Genomic DNA, 17,300 nt, shown 5'->3' with positions numbered 1-17,300 from the left:
TTACATTTTGTCATGGCAGCACTAATAAACATATTATGTAGTTTATTTCTCTCAAGGAACTTTTCTGTGAAGCAAACATTTTCATTCTGTTCTGTGACTTGAGGTGGTTAAGGCTATCGCTAACTAGCTGCTAATCATCCCTTGCTACGTAGCTAGCTGTTTTTGTACCTGTCTTGGTTAAGTGTAAAGTGTCAGCAGCTGGATGGATGATGTTCATCTTTACCACTGGCTCACTCCTGTTGCAAATCTGTGCGATGTAACGTGTATTCTGTGCGAAAGAGGTTAGCACTGCTTTATAAAATATGTGATTTTCTTTGTGACACCTATTGGATCACAGGTCTTAAATTTCACTCATAATGATGTTAAATAGGTTTTAAAAGCCCCAGAAACTCTGACATGTGCAAAAACCTTCCAAATGAGACGAATGTTATGTTTTCAAACTCTGGATCTTCAGTTTTTATGCTGCCAGCTCAGTTAGTTTTTAGATTTAAAGTTACAAAAGTTATCTTTTCATTATGTGGCTAACAGCTGAGAGCGACCAGCAGCCCTGAGTGTTTCCAGCAGTGACACGTCCAAAGGACTCAACTTCCTCCTCCCATTCTGGGATCAGATATCCTCCAACAGAAACGTCTTCAGCTTGATGGTTGATCTCCAGCAGGTCAGCAATGACCAAGTTACGGTTATTGGAGCTTAGACGAAAAAGCGCTGAAGGCAAATATTGTGATCATTTGGCTGTAGCTTTATATCTGTAGCTCTCTTCTTGACTGCACTGAACCTGGTTTAACCTCCCAGCTATCTCATAATAATCAGATTCTGAGACATTCATCCTGCCAGCCTCTCATTATAACATCAGATCCACATGAAGACTTTTTGTTTTTAATGCCTGAAAGCTTCTTAAAAGTAATTCAGCGTAAAGTGGAATTTAGCAGAGTGGAAATCAGAGATTTCACAGTTCAGAGTTTCCCGCATCTCTCTGTCCAACTGCTGGAAAACTGCATTAGAAACCTCTCTGAAAGCGGACCGACGTGGAGCGCTGCTGGTACCAGCGAAGCTGCATTTCCCTCAGATTTGGCTCATTTCATTTCCATCTGCAGCTTCTGGAGAGGCCAGACTGTAATTTCAGAGCCTGCAAATACTTGACAGGAAATGTTTGTGGCGAGGCGAGGAAACGGCAGAGACAGCAGAGCTCTGCGCAGGGAGCCGTCCTGGAAGAGCCGCCCGTCACCTCTCTGGTGAGCTCTCTGCAGGTTTCCTCCTGTTTGCTGCCGATCAGCTGCAGCAGGCGGGTCTTATCGCAGAAAACTGCTGCAGCTGTGGCGACGACCTGCTGCTTCTTCTGCCAGAAGCTTCCTGAGATCTCAGCCAGGCTCTAACTGCAACCAGAAGCTTCAGAGTTAACGGCCCTGGGAGAAGCAGAGCGCCCATTAAACCAGCGTTTATGTGTTTGGAGTGAGTTACCACGGCAACCAGAGGAAGCCCAGGCAGGAACAGGAATGCTTATGGGGTGCCATTGGTAAAGTTGCAAAGTAAAAAATAATTTGGATAATTTAATCCGTCATAAGAATAAATGGGGGTTGATTTTTCAAAGTCATATTTTCAACATGTCGTTCATACATTCAGAAATGTCAAAGCTTCAAACTAAATATTTAGTTTGGAGCTAAATATCAATTTTCCAACTAAACAGTTCATCTCCAAATTAAATGTTTAGTTAACTAAAATGTTTTTTGCAAGATGAATATTTAGTTTGTAAACTAAATATATAGATCAGATCAAAGCATTTAGTTGGGAACTAAAAATGTAATAAAAATATTTATTTTCCAAACTAAATAATCATCAAATTAAATATTTTTTGTAAACTCAATACTTAGCTGGAAAGCTATATATTTAGCTTCATTATTAAATATTTAATTTGTACACTAGTTAATGTGATTAAACATTTTCTTAGCTCCTTAACTAAATATTTAGTTCCTACTTAAATGTCTAGATCTGAGCTAAATATTTAGCTTACAAACTAAATATTCAACACATTTAAGTTACAAATTAAGTATTTAATTTTGTTCCAAGCTAAATATGTACTTATTTAGGAGGAACAGTCTTTTAACTCGACAGTAAACAAAGACTCTCTTTGCTGATGGGTCAGCTCTCTCTCCCTCTCAAATCGCAGTTTGGATCCATAACTGGCCCACGCACCACACTTTGAACATCCCTGATCGGGCCCTTAAGCTGATGAAAATACCACGCTGGGACCTTCAGAGAGCTGAAAAAGTAATATCTGTTTAATCAGATTCAGAAACATGAGGAAAGACGACGCAGGTTTCTGCGTTAGAAGAGCCGTTTACTGTGTGGCGAGTTCCACAGACAAACACGATTAACAGAGAAATGCAGCAACACAACAACCAGATCCTCAGAAGAAGATGGAAACAAACATAAGGTGCTTCGTATGCAACAGGAATGTTATGAAAAATGTCCACCAGATCCTAAAGACTCACCATGACTGCAGCTACGTTTATATTCAGACCATAATATAAAACTATCTACACAGAAAACAGCCGATATTTACACAACGGACTATTTACAGAGCATGATGGAGAGCAACATATACATATAAATATATGTATATATATTTGTAGGTTGTGCAGGTTGGTGTAAATGCCGGAGGGAAGTCACAGAGCGGCCATCTGCAGCAGCTGCTCCTTGAACTGCTGGGCGTGGTGCGACAGGTCGGCCACCCGGTCCACCATGTCCTGGATGGCGGCCGTGTTGGGGTAGTTCAGGGCGGCCGTCTTGGTGGCCGCCACCACCGTTTTCAGCAGGTCGCACAGCACGTTGCTGGAGTTCATCACACGGTTGGCCACCTCTGGGGCGGATGCCTGCCTGGACAGCGTGTCCCCAATGAACACCAGCTTGTGCGCGCTGAGGATGACAAACTTGCTGTGCGCGACGAAGATGCGGGGAGGCTGGCCGGCGCCGACACAGGCAAAGAAGGCGTCGACGGCGCTGAGCAGGGTGGAGAAGTGCTGCTCACACTGGGCGGAGTAGAAGCCGAGCAGCTGGCGGTCGCGGGCACACACCTGGGCGGAGGAGGAGTCGGAGGGAGCGGGGGACGTCCACTGGGTGATGTCATTCTCCACGGGTTTGATCACTTCCTGCTCCAGCTTCTTAAACTGATTAATCTGAGGAGGATGAAACATTCCAAAGTTATTTACGACAATAACTTTAAAGGTTATTGCCGTAACCTTTAATTTTGTTCCAAACTAAATGTGTATTTAGCTTGGAACAGCTAAATACATAGCCGTGAACATCTTAGGATAGGTCTGTGTCCTGTATAAAACATGTTCATTAAATTTTTGGTACAAAATCATCCTTAGATAATGAGTCTGCTGAGTTCTGCCTTTGTTTTAGGGTCTGTGCCACTTTAAATCCAATTACACTGCTGCTGGCCACACTCCATAATCAACGTTTTCACTCGCATGTGACAAGAGTTGCAAACATATGCACAATTATACAACCGTACATCTTTGAAAAGCAGAAGTAGAGCCCCCTGCACAACTAACAAGAAATCAGCCAATTGTTTCTGGATGACAAGTCAACAACAAAACACTTGTCTTTTCCAGCAGCCATTGTACAGCGTATACAGCAGGAAAACCAGCTAACCAAACATACTGGAGCTCAGCGTGGGTTGCTAGGTAATGTGTGGAACTCTGCTGAGGTTGCTAGGTAACGGGCAGAACTCTGCTGAGGTTGCTAGGTAATGTGTGGAACTCTGCTGAGGTTGCTAGGTAACGGGCAGAACTCTGCTGAGGTTGCTAGGTAATGGGTGGAACTCTGCTGAGGTTGCTAGGTAACGGGCAGAACTCTGCTGAGGTTGCTAGGTAACGTGCGGAACTCTGCTGAGGTTGCTAGGTAACGGGCAGAACTCTGCTGAGGTTGCTAGGTAATGGGTGGAACTCTGCTGAGGTTGCTAGGTAACGGGCAGAACTCTGCTGAGGTTGCTAGGTAATGGGTGGAACTCTGCTGAGATTGCTAGGTAACGGGCAGAACTCTGCTGAGATTGCTAGGTAATGGGTGGAACTCTGCTGAGGTTGCTAGGTAACGGGGCAGCAGCTGCTGATTTGTGCAGCGGTTTTTGAAATGGCTCATTTTTCAGACACCATAAAATGTTAACTTATTGCCAAAAACCAAGGGGGTGTTTTTTTTGTTAGTTTTTTTTTTTGTTAGAAGCAGTAGAAATCCAAATGAAAATACAAAAACTTGCAAAATGTGAATTTTGCATAACAAGTCCCCATTTATTTTCCAGGTTTGTGCGACGTTTCCGCCTCGGCCTCACCTGCTCCTGGCCCAGCTGGACCGCAGTCTGCTTGATGATGTTCTCCTTCTCCAGCAGCTCCTTCTGCTGACGCTCAAAGTCCTCTTTACCCTTCGGATGGAAACAGGTGAGGCAAAAATTAAAGGGTGAACAAAGAAACAGCTCCATCGTTACATAAATATATCTGACATTGTAAGTTGGCAGTAACAACGATGACATCAGCCTGAGATTTACACCAAACACTAAGGAGAACAATGGAGGGACAACTTTCAGCATTGCTTAGTGTTGTGATACTAACTTTACAAAATAAAAACTGACCTTCATATTATCTGCACTGTATTGACATATAGTAACTGGTAATGGGCTGATATACTTCATCAGATTATTTGGAAAACCTGGAGCTGTTGTTCCTGATTATTGAGATGATGACGAGGATATCAGTTGCATTTAGTCATGATTAGTCCTGTTATGACAAAAAATATGAAATAACGTTGAACTGTTAATTACTGGGATGTCACCAAGTTGTTGAACTTCTTTTAAATGTGTTTCCTTTCATGTCTGGCCTCTTGATAAATGATATATAATGAAGATGAATTCATCCATCCATCCATCCATCCATCCATTTTCTTGCACCCTTTTTCCCTCAGTGGGGTCGGGAGGGGTGCTGGTGCCCATCTCCAGCCAACGTTTCGGGCGAGAGGCGGGGTCACCCTGGACAGGTCGCCAGTCTGTTGCAGGGCAACACAGAGACACACAACCATGCCCACACACACTCACACCTAGGGGCAATTTGGAGAGGCCAATTAACCTGACAGTCATGTTTTTGGACTGTGGGAGGAAACCGGAGTACCTGGAGAAAACCCACCATGCACAGGGAGAACATGCAAACTCCATGCAGAAAGACCCCAGGCCGGGAATCGAACCCAGAACCTTCTTGCTGCAAGGCAACAGCTCTACCAACTGCGCCACTGTGCAGCCATGAAGATGAATTGTCTCGGTTTATTGGAAACATAGACAGTCCATCTGTTTCTTTGCCAATCCCTCCATTGGTTTGTGCTAGTGTATAATGGTGAGTTTATTGAAATGGTCTGAACCAGGGGTGGGCGACTCCAGGCCTGGAGGGCCGGCTTCCTGCAACTTTTAGATGCGTCTCCACTTCAACACACCTGAGTCAAATAATGAGGTCGTTAGCAGGACTCTGGAGGACCGACTGCACTGAGAAGGAGATTCAGCTGTTGGATTCAAGTGTGTTGGACCAGGGAGACGTCTAAGAGTCGCAGGACACCGGACCTCGAGGACCAGGACTTCCCACCCCTGGTCTAAACGTTGGGGTTTATGCAATGCTAACTCCCACCTGCAGGTGGCAATATTTCTTACTTTTATTACATTCCTGTCTCCACCACACATGATGTCAGTTTATAATCCACCATCAACATCGCGAGAATTTCTTGCAAATATTTATTCACAGCAAAATCAATTATGATTGCAGCAAAAATCGTAACAATCGCAAAATCCTGGAGTTAAGAAAAACTGCCCCAACCTGTTGCTGTTTTACCTGCAGATGGACGTAGTCGTAGTCCTCCATCCAGCTCTTCACACACTTCTCACTGTGGTTCATGTTGTCCTTGTCCTGGTTGGGTTGGACAGGGAAGGCTTTGGTCTGTCCGCTGTAGCTGTCCGAGTCGGACGGCAGCGAGGCGAGCCGGTTCTCCTCCGGTGTGCTGCCGGCGGAGAACGTTCCGTCGGCGTGCGTCCGCCTGAAGAGCAGCTCGGCATTGCTGCCTATTGTAGAGACCAGCTGCTTGGTGTCGTCGGAAACGGTCCTGGACACCATGACGAAGCGGTCCAGGTCGTCGCTCTTGTTGTGGTGCTGCCTGGAGGAAGCCAGGGCGTTCAGAGCCCAGCTGCAGCTCTCCAGAGCTTGGTAGGTCTGCACCAGGATCTGCTGCGAGTCCTCCAGCCGCGCCAGCTGACGCCTCAGCTTGCTGTGCAGACTGGAGTCCGACAGAGACGTGGCGTTCGCCGCAGCTCCTCTACCGAACACAATGAAGTCCACCAGAGACGCTCGGACTTTGTCCAGCACCATGCGGACGTCGTTGGTGTGCCGCTCCATGTAGGGAAAAGTCCTCCAGTGGGAGGAAGACGCCATTGAATGCAAGGCCCCAAGAGAGAGCTCCACGCCTTGCTGCAGGCGGTACAGCCTCTGCACCCCGGCGTCCACATCCAGGAAGAGGCGTCCCTCCGAGCCGCAGCCCGTGGAAGACGAGGAGGTGGACATGCTGCTGCGTGAGCTGCCGGTGCTGGAGAACGATAGGCGGTTCACGCCGTCCGTCACATCTGCCACGGTGCGAGCGTCCTGAGCAGGAATGTCGTAGATTCCTTTGCTTGCGTCCCGGTTGGCACAGCCTTTATTTTGGAGCGGCTGTGCGCCCCGGGGGAAGTCGTAAACGTCCTGCTGAGAGTCCGCTCCGGAGTGGAGGGCAGACGGAGGAACGTCGTAGATGCCCTCGTTGCCGTTGGTGTTTGGGTGATGGTGATGGGGCTCGGCATTGGGCGGGAAATCGTAATGAGACTGGGGGCTGTGAGACGGTTTGGTGAGGATGGCAGGCGGGATGTCGTAGATGCCTTCCTGTTTGTGCTTGAGAGGCTGCGGGAAGTCGTAGTTTCCCTCCTGGAGGTCAGCGTTGGTCCTGCAGGGCGGCACTGAGTAGACCTAAGGACAAAACGAAGGGTCAGACATCGACAAAAACACACACACATTACTGGTGGAGCACCACAGGGTCGTGTGTTTGGGTTTATTCTATTCAGACATTTTTCTCTGACAAACTGATTTATGGATCCCTGAAAAGGTAGGAAAATGTTTTTTTGTTTTTTTTGAAGACCCAATTTCTAAGTTTGTCATAATTAAGTTATAAAGTTATAATTAGGTGGATAAAAGTCATAGTTACAAGTTCTAAAGTCTTTATTATGAGCATAATAGTCACAATTATGAATATTAAAGTCATAAATATGAGAATGAAAGTCATAATTACGAGTTTTAAAGTTTTCCTCTGATGAACAGTTTTTTTTCTTTGTTTCAATTAAATTATTTGTATTATTTTGAACTTTTTACATTTTTATTTCATTTTGTGCGGTTCAGACTAGCAAGCTTTCTGAGATGCTCACTGCGTTTCTTTGTTTATTATTAAAACAATGGCAGATTGTGTTTGTTTTGGTCACTTGAGGTTTAATGCCTGGTAAAGACAGGATCAGTTTTAGTATGTCCTGACCAGCAGTGCACTTTCTTTTTATAATTACTGTCTGTGGGAGCACACAGCAGCCTTTGGGATATTTAAAGGAAGTGAAAGATTAGCTTATACGTGAACACATGATCGTTTCCTCCTTCGATTCGCTGCTGTACCAGAGCTGCATATGTGTCTAAAGGCCTCAAGGCATCATGGGAGTAAATAAAGCGACGCTCCTCACAGCTAGACAAACCGAGCAAACTGTAATTAGGAGGGACGCAAATAACAGCTCAGAGAGCTTCAGGTTGGTCCAAACCGAGCGCTGGCTGTCCGGGCGGCGCTGCAGGAATCTCTGGAAATAGAGCCGTTTCTCCTGCTGCAGTTCAAACACCAGGCCACTCGCTGAGTGGCTTCTGGCAAGCTAAGCCCTCATTTACCAGAGCCGCAGGATCGCCATAAATATGTCGTTTGACGTATTATTCATTTAATGGAGAAAATTAGGAGAAATCCGAGGAGCTGCGTCAATAAACAGTTTCCAGCCTCCTGCGTTTGGTTTTATTTGACAGGAATAAGTCGGGGTGTCAGGCTGATGCGCCACGGAGTCGAGGTTTTCCCCGCACTCACCCCTTGGGAGGACGGAGGAATGTCATAAACGCCTTGTGTCCGGGGCTCCATCTGGGATGGAGGAACGTCGTAGATCCCTTGGTTCCTGGCTGCAGCCTGCTGACCCGGGAACATCTGACCAGGAGGAATATCGTACAGCTGGAACACAGAAAGCCAACGTTAAAACCCAGACGGAGGTCAAAGTTCAACCACAGCCTGTTGTTGTTACGGAGCTCTGAGCTTTGGCTGCTTGTTTGCTACACGAGGAAACAAAAAAACTAAATCTGATGGCAAATTTTAAATTAAAACCAGTCCAGCTGTACCTGTGCGTATTTACATTTGATTTATTTGCACTGTTTTATTTAATGTTGCGCAAAATAATGACATGGATCTGCTGGATGTATCAGATTTTCATTTATTTTCCATAAATGGTTTGGAAATTTGGAATCTGTTCCAGATATTTCCCCTAAAATATCAGAACAAAGTACTTATAAAATAATTACCGGAGCTGCTGGATCTGAAAACCAGGCCTATGATTTATCTGATGACTAAATTATTTCAGTTATTAAAAAAAAAAATTTCATTCTGCTGATTTTTCACTCAACCACTTAAGATTATTTTACACAATATTAGAAATTCATAAAAAATACAAATAAACAAGTAATTCAATAAGAAATTAAACATTTTGCTGCCTAAAATGCACACAACATTTGATCATTTGTAGCAAAAAATGCATCTGCAGCTAAAAAAACCCCTTTTAACATCAACATGTGAAAATCTCAGTTCTTTCTTTCTGCTGGACTGAACATCAGTACATACGACGTATTAGATTAACAGATTAATAACTGGATAGAAAAAAATGCTTAAAGACAAAGAAGATTTAAAACTGCAACTAGAGGAGTTCTGGTACAACTGATGCACATTTTTCATCTTAAAAGCAACATTTTTTATGCAGTTTTTGGTAAATTTTTGCTCTGTCTGTGTTGTTCTTTCAGAAAACTCCTTTTTTTTTTTGAGTCGATTACTAAATTAGTTGGCGATTATTGAATAACCCTGGCGATGCATCAGACATCACCTGCACTGATGGGTCACATTGTGGGTTTCCATTTAACCAGCCCGGTACAGAGTACGCCCCACATGCTGGGTTGCCACACTTTTCTGCTCATGGAAACTCCCTGTGGGGTTGCACCTCTCATCTGAGAGGCGCCGATACCAACCGATACCAACCAGAACCTCCATCTGTCTGAGTTCATTAAAGACCTGAAGTCTCGTCTCTGGTCTCATCCTCTACTATGGATTCCCAGACTGGCATAACGCGGCTCAGATGAAAGAACCGGGTCTGGTTTGTTAGATGTTCTGATGGGTAACAACCCATCAACCCGGCTAACAGAGCGGGCGGTGACGTTGCCGTGGAAACAGGACACCTACCCCCTGTGATCTGCTGGGCGGGACGTCGTACAGGTCCTGCTGGTTGTGCTGTCCGGGGCTGTAGGAGTAGGACTGTCCCACTCTGACTGGGGTCACGACCTGTTGGATTGCAGAGACACACAATGTCAGAAACAACAACTCCATGTTGATCCCAGGCCGTCATGTTGATCCCATTCCGGCATGTTGATCCTGTGCCACCATGTTGATCCCAGGCCACCATGTTGATCCCAGGCCGCCATGTCGCTCTGTGGTTGTTTTGGCTGCCTGTCATTCCTCGTCCTTGACTAACCCTGCGTAATTCTATTTGAGGCGGTTATTTCCTGATAACATCCCTGTTCCAGGACCCAGGAAGCTGACTCATAAACAGACGCCTGCAGCTGCACAGAAAACCTCTGAGCTCAGTAAAACCCCCAGCAGCTGATAATTACAGACAACCTGAGACTAATAATGTGTTCATTAACACTGAAGGGGAAACATTAACCCGCTGTGGACCTGTGTGGGATCAGGTTTCAACCGTCCAGCAGCACGTTGGAGGTCCAATCACTTCGCCACAACCACTAGCAGCAAAACATCCCCCAGCATGATGCTGCCACCTCTCTGCCTGATTGGTGCAGTGTTAGCAGAGTTGACATTGGTTCAGGTTTTCTGCCAGTTTTCTTGCTTTTAAAGCAGAGCGGCATGTTTCACGTGTTTTTCCAACTGGACCGTGATCCAGGGTGTCTGCGCATCGTTAAAAATACATGGATCTAAAATTAAGGCCTTAAAATACCTTACATTCATGTTTTGAAAAGTCAGTTGGCCTTAACTATGTTAAGTATGGTCTTAAATTGTGTCTGCCAGAGAATATTAAGTAATTCCAAAAACTGATCCAACCAGAGTTTTAATTGTATAACTTCATTCGAAGGCAGAGGGCTGCTGGGTCTTATCCCCTACTCTAACATCTCTCTGCCCAGCTTTCTGACCATACAGCCAGACAGAGATTTAAAGAAGAGTGGCAAAAGCAAAAGAGGTGGATTAGCAGTGCTACCTAACAACTGATATTGTCATCCAGATCTTGCTACTGTTGAATATCGTCTCTGCTGCCCGGATATTGAGCTGTTAGCGTGTTATGATGCTCATGAGACTCTTAATACAGCAACAGTCTTCAGTCAGAGGCCTCTTTAGAGTCGCTTCATGACTGACTGCTGCTGGAGATCCTTACTACCCGCAGCATCACCATCCACAGCAACTCCTTTAAGATATTTGGATTATTTAAGTTATGACAACATTTAATATTCTGTGTTGGACGATTCTTTAAAAGTTGGGTCCCAAGTTTCGTCTTATTTGCACCAGTTTATAAAGACTTTATTCATCATGGAGAAGCAGCATTCAGCTTCTATTCACCACAAATCTGGAACAAACTTCCAGAAAACTGCAAAACAGCCTAAACACTGAATGCCTTCAAGGCTAAAAGAAGACTGATTACTGGGATTCGATATTTTTGCAGCTCTGTTATTTTAGCTAGAACGCTGGAGTTGGGTCTTTAGCTAGAGAAATGTAATTCAAGAAGCTGCTTGGCCTCCAGCCACAGGCTGCACTGGAAAATGATTCAAGCTAAATCAAACTTTGAGCAGCTGTGAGGAATAAAATGAGCTTCAACTTGAGCTTCATTTTATTTAAAGCTGCACATTTCTGACCTGGAGAACGGAAATCTGGAATCCTGCTGAGATAATCATTACATCACTGTTTAAAGATCAACCTCCAGCCGGAGCGTTTCATAAAACTTCAACTCTTTCATCCGGAGAAACCCAACACTGACTGGTTTCACTTTCATGGGGAAATCTTTGACCCTGTTAATGTTTTATCACCGTTTCCTGTCGGTGCTAATCAGCTCCCCAACACCCCGACCCCCTCCCCCGGCCTCGTCGTCTCAGAGCCGTTAACAGCAGCGCAACAGACCTTCAGAGGGAAGCCAGGAATGCTGGGAATGTCTTTCCCGAGCACAGTCCTCCTCCTCTGCGCCCAAGATCAGCTACCACCGCTCTGGATGGAGAAGGGTTCATTAGCAGGGCTGGAAAATAGGAACCATACGTCTGACTTCCTGGCAGAGGCTCGGGTTAATCCCCTGATACGTCTCTGCTGTCAGGGGGGAGCATGGAACATGACCTCAGAGCAGGATTAACACTTCTGGGGAAAGTTGGGCAAGATTTCTGAAAGGAACAAGAGGAAGAAATGGAAAGCGGAAAACCAAACTCCTTCTATGGAAAGGAATTTCATTCATCTGCCTAGCGGTAGTTCGTGTGTTTCCCGTAATTCCCATCTCAACCTGGTGATTTCATGAGTTCATAGCTGGGATTCCTGTTGGTGCGTCATGCAGCGAGCATGAGGGGCCAGAACCGAATCCTAAACCATGGATGGATCTCTGAAATAAACCGAGATGATCAGAGATCTGCTGACGAGCAGAACCAGAGATTATTATTCAGCTCAACTGGAGTGAGAAGCTGCTTCACCTAACCGTCAGAACCACTGAATGTATCCAGCAGAAAACAGCAGAGGCCACCACTCTTCACCCTAAAGCACAAATCATAAACATTAGTTCTGATGACGCTGAAGTGCAACACAAACCAAATCAAACGTCGCAAAATCGCAGCACCGAAACGGGATTTGCTAAAGTGCTATGCTAATATGGAATTTAGAAGATGCTAATGCTAATGTGCTACACCAACAAGGTATTTAGAGGGTGCTAATGCTAAAGTGCTAAATTCAACCATGTTGACACCCAGCATGTTTCACAAAGAGAACATGAGGCGACTCAAAGCAATTCATAAATGTGAATTTTTGCATGTATTAGTTTATTTAACACCCTGGTTGTTTCTTTATATAAACAGATTATTTTGTATATCTCTCTTGCTCATTTGTGGTATGCTTGCCATTTGCTGAAAGTGTTTTGAAAACCAAAAAGAGGACATGAGAACAGGAAACAGAACTGCTGCGTAAACAGACTTCAAAATAAGAGCTTAATCTCACTACTTTTCCCGCAGCTTCTGTCTGAGTGAAAGCAATAAAAAGATGGCGGCTCAGCCTCTGCTCTGTAGCGATGCGTACGCCACGTTGTTTCCTGTCTGCTCCATAACTTCCCCGCCTCCTCCCTGTTTCCCCTGCAGGGTTCATCGGCGGCACATTGAGGATCGTAGAGTGATGAGGTCACCAACAGCCACAGAAACAGAGAAAACCCTGTCCTACACAGGTGAGAGGGGCCTGGAAGGGGCGGGGCTACACACCTGGATCCCAGCGGCGTTGAACAGACGCCTTGTGAGCTCGCCTGCGTGTGGCGGTGAGCGACTCGAGGCTCTTTCAGCAGCGCCTTGTTTGCTTTGGGTCGTTCAGGCAGGTTGAGCTTTTCAGTCGTAATTCAAACACATTTAAAGGTTACATGACATCAGCGATGACATCATGTCATCGCTTTAAGCCACTGAGCCGCATTCAAACGCTCCGTCTGATACGAAAGACTTCATTCAAGGATCAAGTGAAAACAGGATGTTGTGAGTTCATCCTGCATTACTCATAATGTCGACAAGAAGGGAAGAAATCTGTTCTTCTGTAATCAGAAAACTGAAATCATGAAGAACTTTTATTTACCAGCAGAAATTTAAATTATGCCGTTTTAATTATTGAGTCATCTGGTTTTCAGATGGAATTAAGGGGAAAAAAAGATATATTCAGCCTTTATGTAAACTGAGTGATGCTGTAAGCCTCTGATTGAATCGTTTATGATTTAATTTTAATCTGATTATTTCCCAGTTTGTCACTACCTGACTGAAGCTTTTTGGCTTTTTCTTCTTTTTGCAGCTTAAACAACTTTAAGGTTTTCCATGTTTTCTATCTCGATTTTCCTACCTGTTGATACTTTTTGTTTCTGAAATCCTTGGAATGAGAAGCACTGCTGGTCAGCTGGCTGCTACATTTTTCCCTCATTAGCAAAACTACGTAATTGTAAACATTCAAAAATGTTTCCACTTGCAAAAAACTCTAAAAAAGAGTCGAAGTACGTGAACCAAAGGAGCAACATTATTAAAGTAAGGCTGTTGTGAAACAACAGTAGAGGACTCTGGCTACTGGAGCAGATAGCCTGACTAAAAAAACCAGCAAAAATCAGTTTGTTATATCCTACAAAATAAAACTCCTTAGTTTAAATTTATTCTGTATTTTTCTCAAACCTATTAAAATTCACAATTTTTTAAGGTTTTTAAAAAATATTTTAGCAGCACTAACAGTAGTGTAAAATTATGTGTTTAGATTGTTTTTGCTGTTTGTTTTAAATGTGTTGGTGCAGATAAAGTCTCCTCCTGCTCCAGTCGCAGTGTGAGTTTCGTTTCAGCTAAAACTGTGAACATAGACAGAAAGAAAAGGACGAGTCAGTGAGATCAGGCGCCTTCTTTCTGCCTGCGGTTGATTTATACCACCTCCATTCGTGTTTCACACCTTTTCATTGCTTTTGTTCTCAATCACGACCTCTTCCTTCCCGCTAATGGCCGGCAGACACGTATCATGCAGCTGACCTCCTCTGTGGCCTTCAGCCGCCTGTTTGCATCGACCTGGAGGCTAGCTGCCTGCAGCGGTCGGCTCTGCTGCAGCCAGGCTGCAGGAACCTTTTCTGCCGAGTCACAGCTCCATCGTGACTCCAGCCTGTTAAGGCTCCAAACTAATTAATGCAGGAATCCCACCAGGCCGTCTCCAAAAGCCAAACAGCTTAGAGCCGATTTTGGCTCTAATGAAGATCATCTGCTGTGATCAAAGCAGCAGTTTAATCCGTCGCTGCAGTAATCTGTAAAGCTACTGGATGTGTCTTACGTCCAGCGTTTAGTTTCTAAGAAATGATGGATGTTTCCAGGCTGTTGGCCTCAGAGTACCAGGTGAGTCTGACGGAGACTCCTGGAGCGCACGCCGGCTTTACGGCTGCAGGACGTGTTACCTACAAATCTCTCTTATCTGTGCTTCCAACTCTCTAAGTGACCTTTGACCTCTTGCCTCTGTCATCTGAGTCACATGCACTGAGAATTTATGACAGCTGCTAGCAAAAACATCTTCCTAGATGTTCTCTGGATGGATACTGTGCTGCTGATGCGGCCCTGATGGGCTTATTGCCATGACGACCATACTGAGCGCATAACAAGGGATTATCATCCTGATTGAGACTGACAGGAGGAACTCAACTGGACTTTGATTGAGCCATTAGAAACATGCCTGTTTCCCTCTTCTCCCCCGCAGCATGATGCTGCCAAGGAGATGGTGGGGTCAGGGTTATTTTTCCTCCATATTTAATATATTTTAGGAGGGTAACACTAAATACCCCCGGCTAATTTAGATTTAAAATAATTTTTATTCAACCAGGAAGTTTGTTTCTGAGATAAAATGCGACATTCTCCTTTAAAAGAGGAAAAAATAATCAATTTAGAAAACATAATTGATTTTATTAATAAAGGCCACGTTGAATATTATTCCTGTGCAAGAACTCCTGTTCAACTAAAATCTGAAGTTATAAGGCAGCATTTAAGCTAAACAAATGTAATAATTATGGAAAACTGAATAAAAAGTGAGAAAAGTCTAAAAGTAGATTTTTTTAACGTGTTTTAAAACCATGTGGAAGTTTGGGAACCGTTGCTGGTTCAGTCCAAATATCTCAGGCTGAACCGTGAGAAATCAAACCATCTTCGTCTGCAGGACAGATTCATGCAGATATTTTGGACTCCAGAACCGACCCGGTTTTCTTTGTTTCCTTCTGTTTTGGTTTGAGTTTATGGTTAAAGAGGCTGTGAATGCCTCCAGCCCAGCATGCCCTGCATTCCTTCGGCTGTTCTCTAATACTTGATCACATTTACTGCTTCAAAGTTTCCATTTTGGGGGAAACGTCGCCGCAGAGCGGATTGTTCTGCTGATTTATGAGCTTCACAGGAATCTCAGACGTCTGGAGGATCTGAAGCTCAGATCATCGTGTTTAACAACCCGGTCACCTGAAGTCTTATCAAACCCGATGACACGCCCCGGGAGCCCATAAACTTCCTGAATTTGTGCTGCCGATCGTTAAATCTTTTGTTGCTGCAGTAGCAGATTGGGTCAGCGTCGGGACGCAGAGGGGGAGGGAGGAGTGGAGCAGGAAGAGAAGAAAGACAAAAGCGTCTGGAAGAGCCGATAAGAGCCGATCTGAACTCTGAACCCGGCCCGTCTGTAGGCGGCGAGCCTGAGGATACAGAGGAAATCAGCTGCAGGCCTCAAGAACCCCGGCGCTCTGGGTCCCAGTATGGAGGTACATCAAACCTCTGAGTCCGTTTCCACATCAGAACCTCTGAACTACATCAAGAGGAAACAACTGGATGAGCTGGAAGGAACTGGGACACAAAAACCAGCAGAACCTTTCCTCTGTGGCTACTGGGCTTAACGTACAGTCATTACTGGGAAGACTGGTTCAGCAGCTGGGAACCAGCCTCACTTCTACTCATTTCCATCCAATAAAATTTAGCTCAGGACTGAAATCTTTTTATTTTCTGATTCTGCTCGGTTTATTCAGTTTGTTTGAATTCAGGTAGGTCCAGTTCAAACTATTAAACCCAACTGGACTCACATTCCTGTCCAGTTCAACCCATTGAATCCTGTTTTCATCAAATACAACAGATGCATTTAAACCAATTCACTCCACTTTAATACGCTTTGTTTCTGTCTAAATGAATTTTAGTACAGTTCATATATGCTTTTCACGTTCAATAAATTAAAATCCGATTTAATCAGCAGGAAATATTTAAATTAAAATCCATTCAAACCACTCCTACTCCATTCATTCCAGTTTGTCCAAATATAATAGAGCTTAATTCAAACTAACCCAAACCAATGCTGTTCAACTCATTTTAAATCAATGCTTAATAACTCAGTCCAATGATGTCATAACACCTTTTTCAATTACAACCTAGTTTTAATCGAATAAAGACTGAAATCAAACTCGGGACGATCCAGTTAAATCCAGTACGACACAAGTACCACCAACGAGGCAGTTCTGATCAGATCAGTTGTAATCCAGTTCAATTCTGTGCTTTCTTTGTTTTTCCAGTTTATTTCAATTATAATCCCATTAAAATCCACAACATTTAATCGACAGCGATTCATTCATGATGTTAACGTTAATCTGGCTAATTTTCCTATGAATAAATCCTAATTTAAACCTCCGATGATTCACCTCTCGACTGAACAGTCGAGTCTGAATCCAGTAAAATAACGTCCAGCAGGCAACGGGCTTTAACTGGACCGGTCGGCGGATTTTCAGTCAGCACAGTCGGCCTTTCTCAGGACTATCTCTTTAAATCACAATGACCCTAAACTGATCCGTAGTCCTGATACACGTCCAGAACCTCATCTCATCCGCGCAGTAACAGGATTACAGCACAAAGCAGCCACTCATTAGAGACGCCGCTCATTTTCCACCTTAATACCAGCTCTGGGCTAAACCTGCAGGAGTGACTGACAGATGTGTCCTTTAAGCCGCCGCTGTGCAGCGAATCGAGCGCTAAGCTGCTGGCGCCGGCAGCCTGTTTATTCGGAAACACACCCAGCTCGTTTCTATGACGGCCGCAGTAGATCGTCTTAGAATCGAAAAGAGACCCTCAAGACGCCAAAAACTGACAGAGGATCTAATTACCATCCGTCTCCTGGAGGGCCGATCGCGTCTGAGGTGCTGGAACCAGTTAAACGCTTCAATAAACGAGGACATTTTC

The 17,300-nt window shown here is 44.6% G+C and overlaps 1 protein-coding gene and 1 long non-coding RNA gene across 6 annotated transcripts in view; one reads left to right on the top strand and one right to left on the bottom strand.

Moving 5' to 3' along the window:
• Window positions 1-17,300, top strand: part of LOC103473013 (uncharacterized) — a 57,602-nt gene that overhangs the window by 4,259 nt on the left and 36,043 nt on the right. Inside the window, exons 3-4 of one of the 3 annotated variants that reach the window (XR_534962.3) lie at window positions 4,298-4,433; window positions 12,705-12,787. This is a non-coding gene — a long non-coding RNA (uncharacterized LOC103473013). Of the gene's footprint in view, window positions 1-4,297; window positions 4,434-8,069; window positions 8,185-12,704; window positions 12,788-17,300 lie in introns of those variants that run through there. The other 2 variants (XR_534963.3, XR_534965.3) reach the window with 2 other exon arrangements.
• Window positions 2,259-17,300, bottom strand: part of nedd9 (neural precursor cell expressed, developmentally down-regulated 9) — a 31,862-nt gene continuing 16,820 nt past the window's right edge. For all 3 annotated transcript variants that reach the window (XM_081612334.1, XM_008422923.3, XM_008422924.3), the window contains exons 3-7: window positions 9,562-9,660; window positions 8,155-8,292; window positions 5,862-7,019; window positions 4,328-4,417; window positions 2,259-3,173 (exon numbers count right to left, since the gene is read on the bottom strand). In XM_081612334.1, the coding sequence (XP_081468460.1) occupies window positions 2,664-3,173; window positions 4,328-4,417; window positions 5,862-7,019; window positions 8,155-8,292; window positions 9,562-9,660 (1,995 nt within the window). In that variant the 3' untranslated portion in view covers window positions 2,259-2,663. The remainder of the gene's footprint in view (window positions 3,174-4,327; window positions 4,418-5,861; window positions 7,020-8,154; window positions 8,293-9,561; window positions 9,661-17,300) is intronic.

This window comes from Poecilia reticulata, chromosome 11 (genome assembly GCF_904066995.2).
Source record: "Poecilia reticulata chromosome 11, P_reticulata-male-v2, whole genome shotgun sequence".
Classification (NCBI taxonomy): Eukaryota; Metazoa; Chordata; class Actinopteri; order Cyprinodontiformes; family Poeciliidae; genus Poecilia; species Poecilia reticulata.
This window is presented reverse-complemented; position numbering and strand designations above follow the sequence as displayed.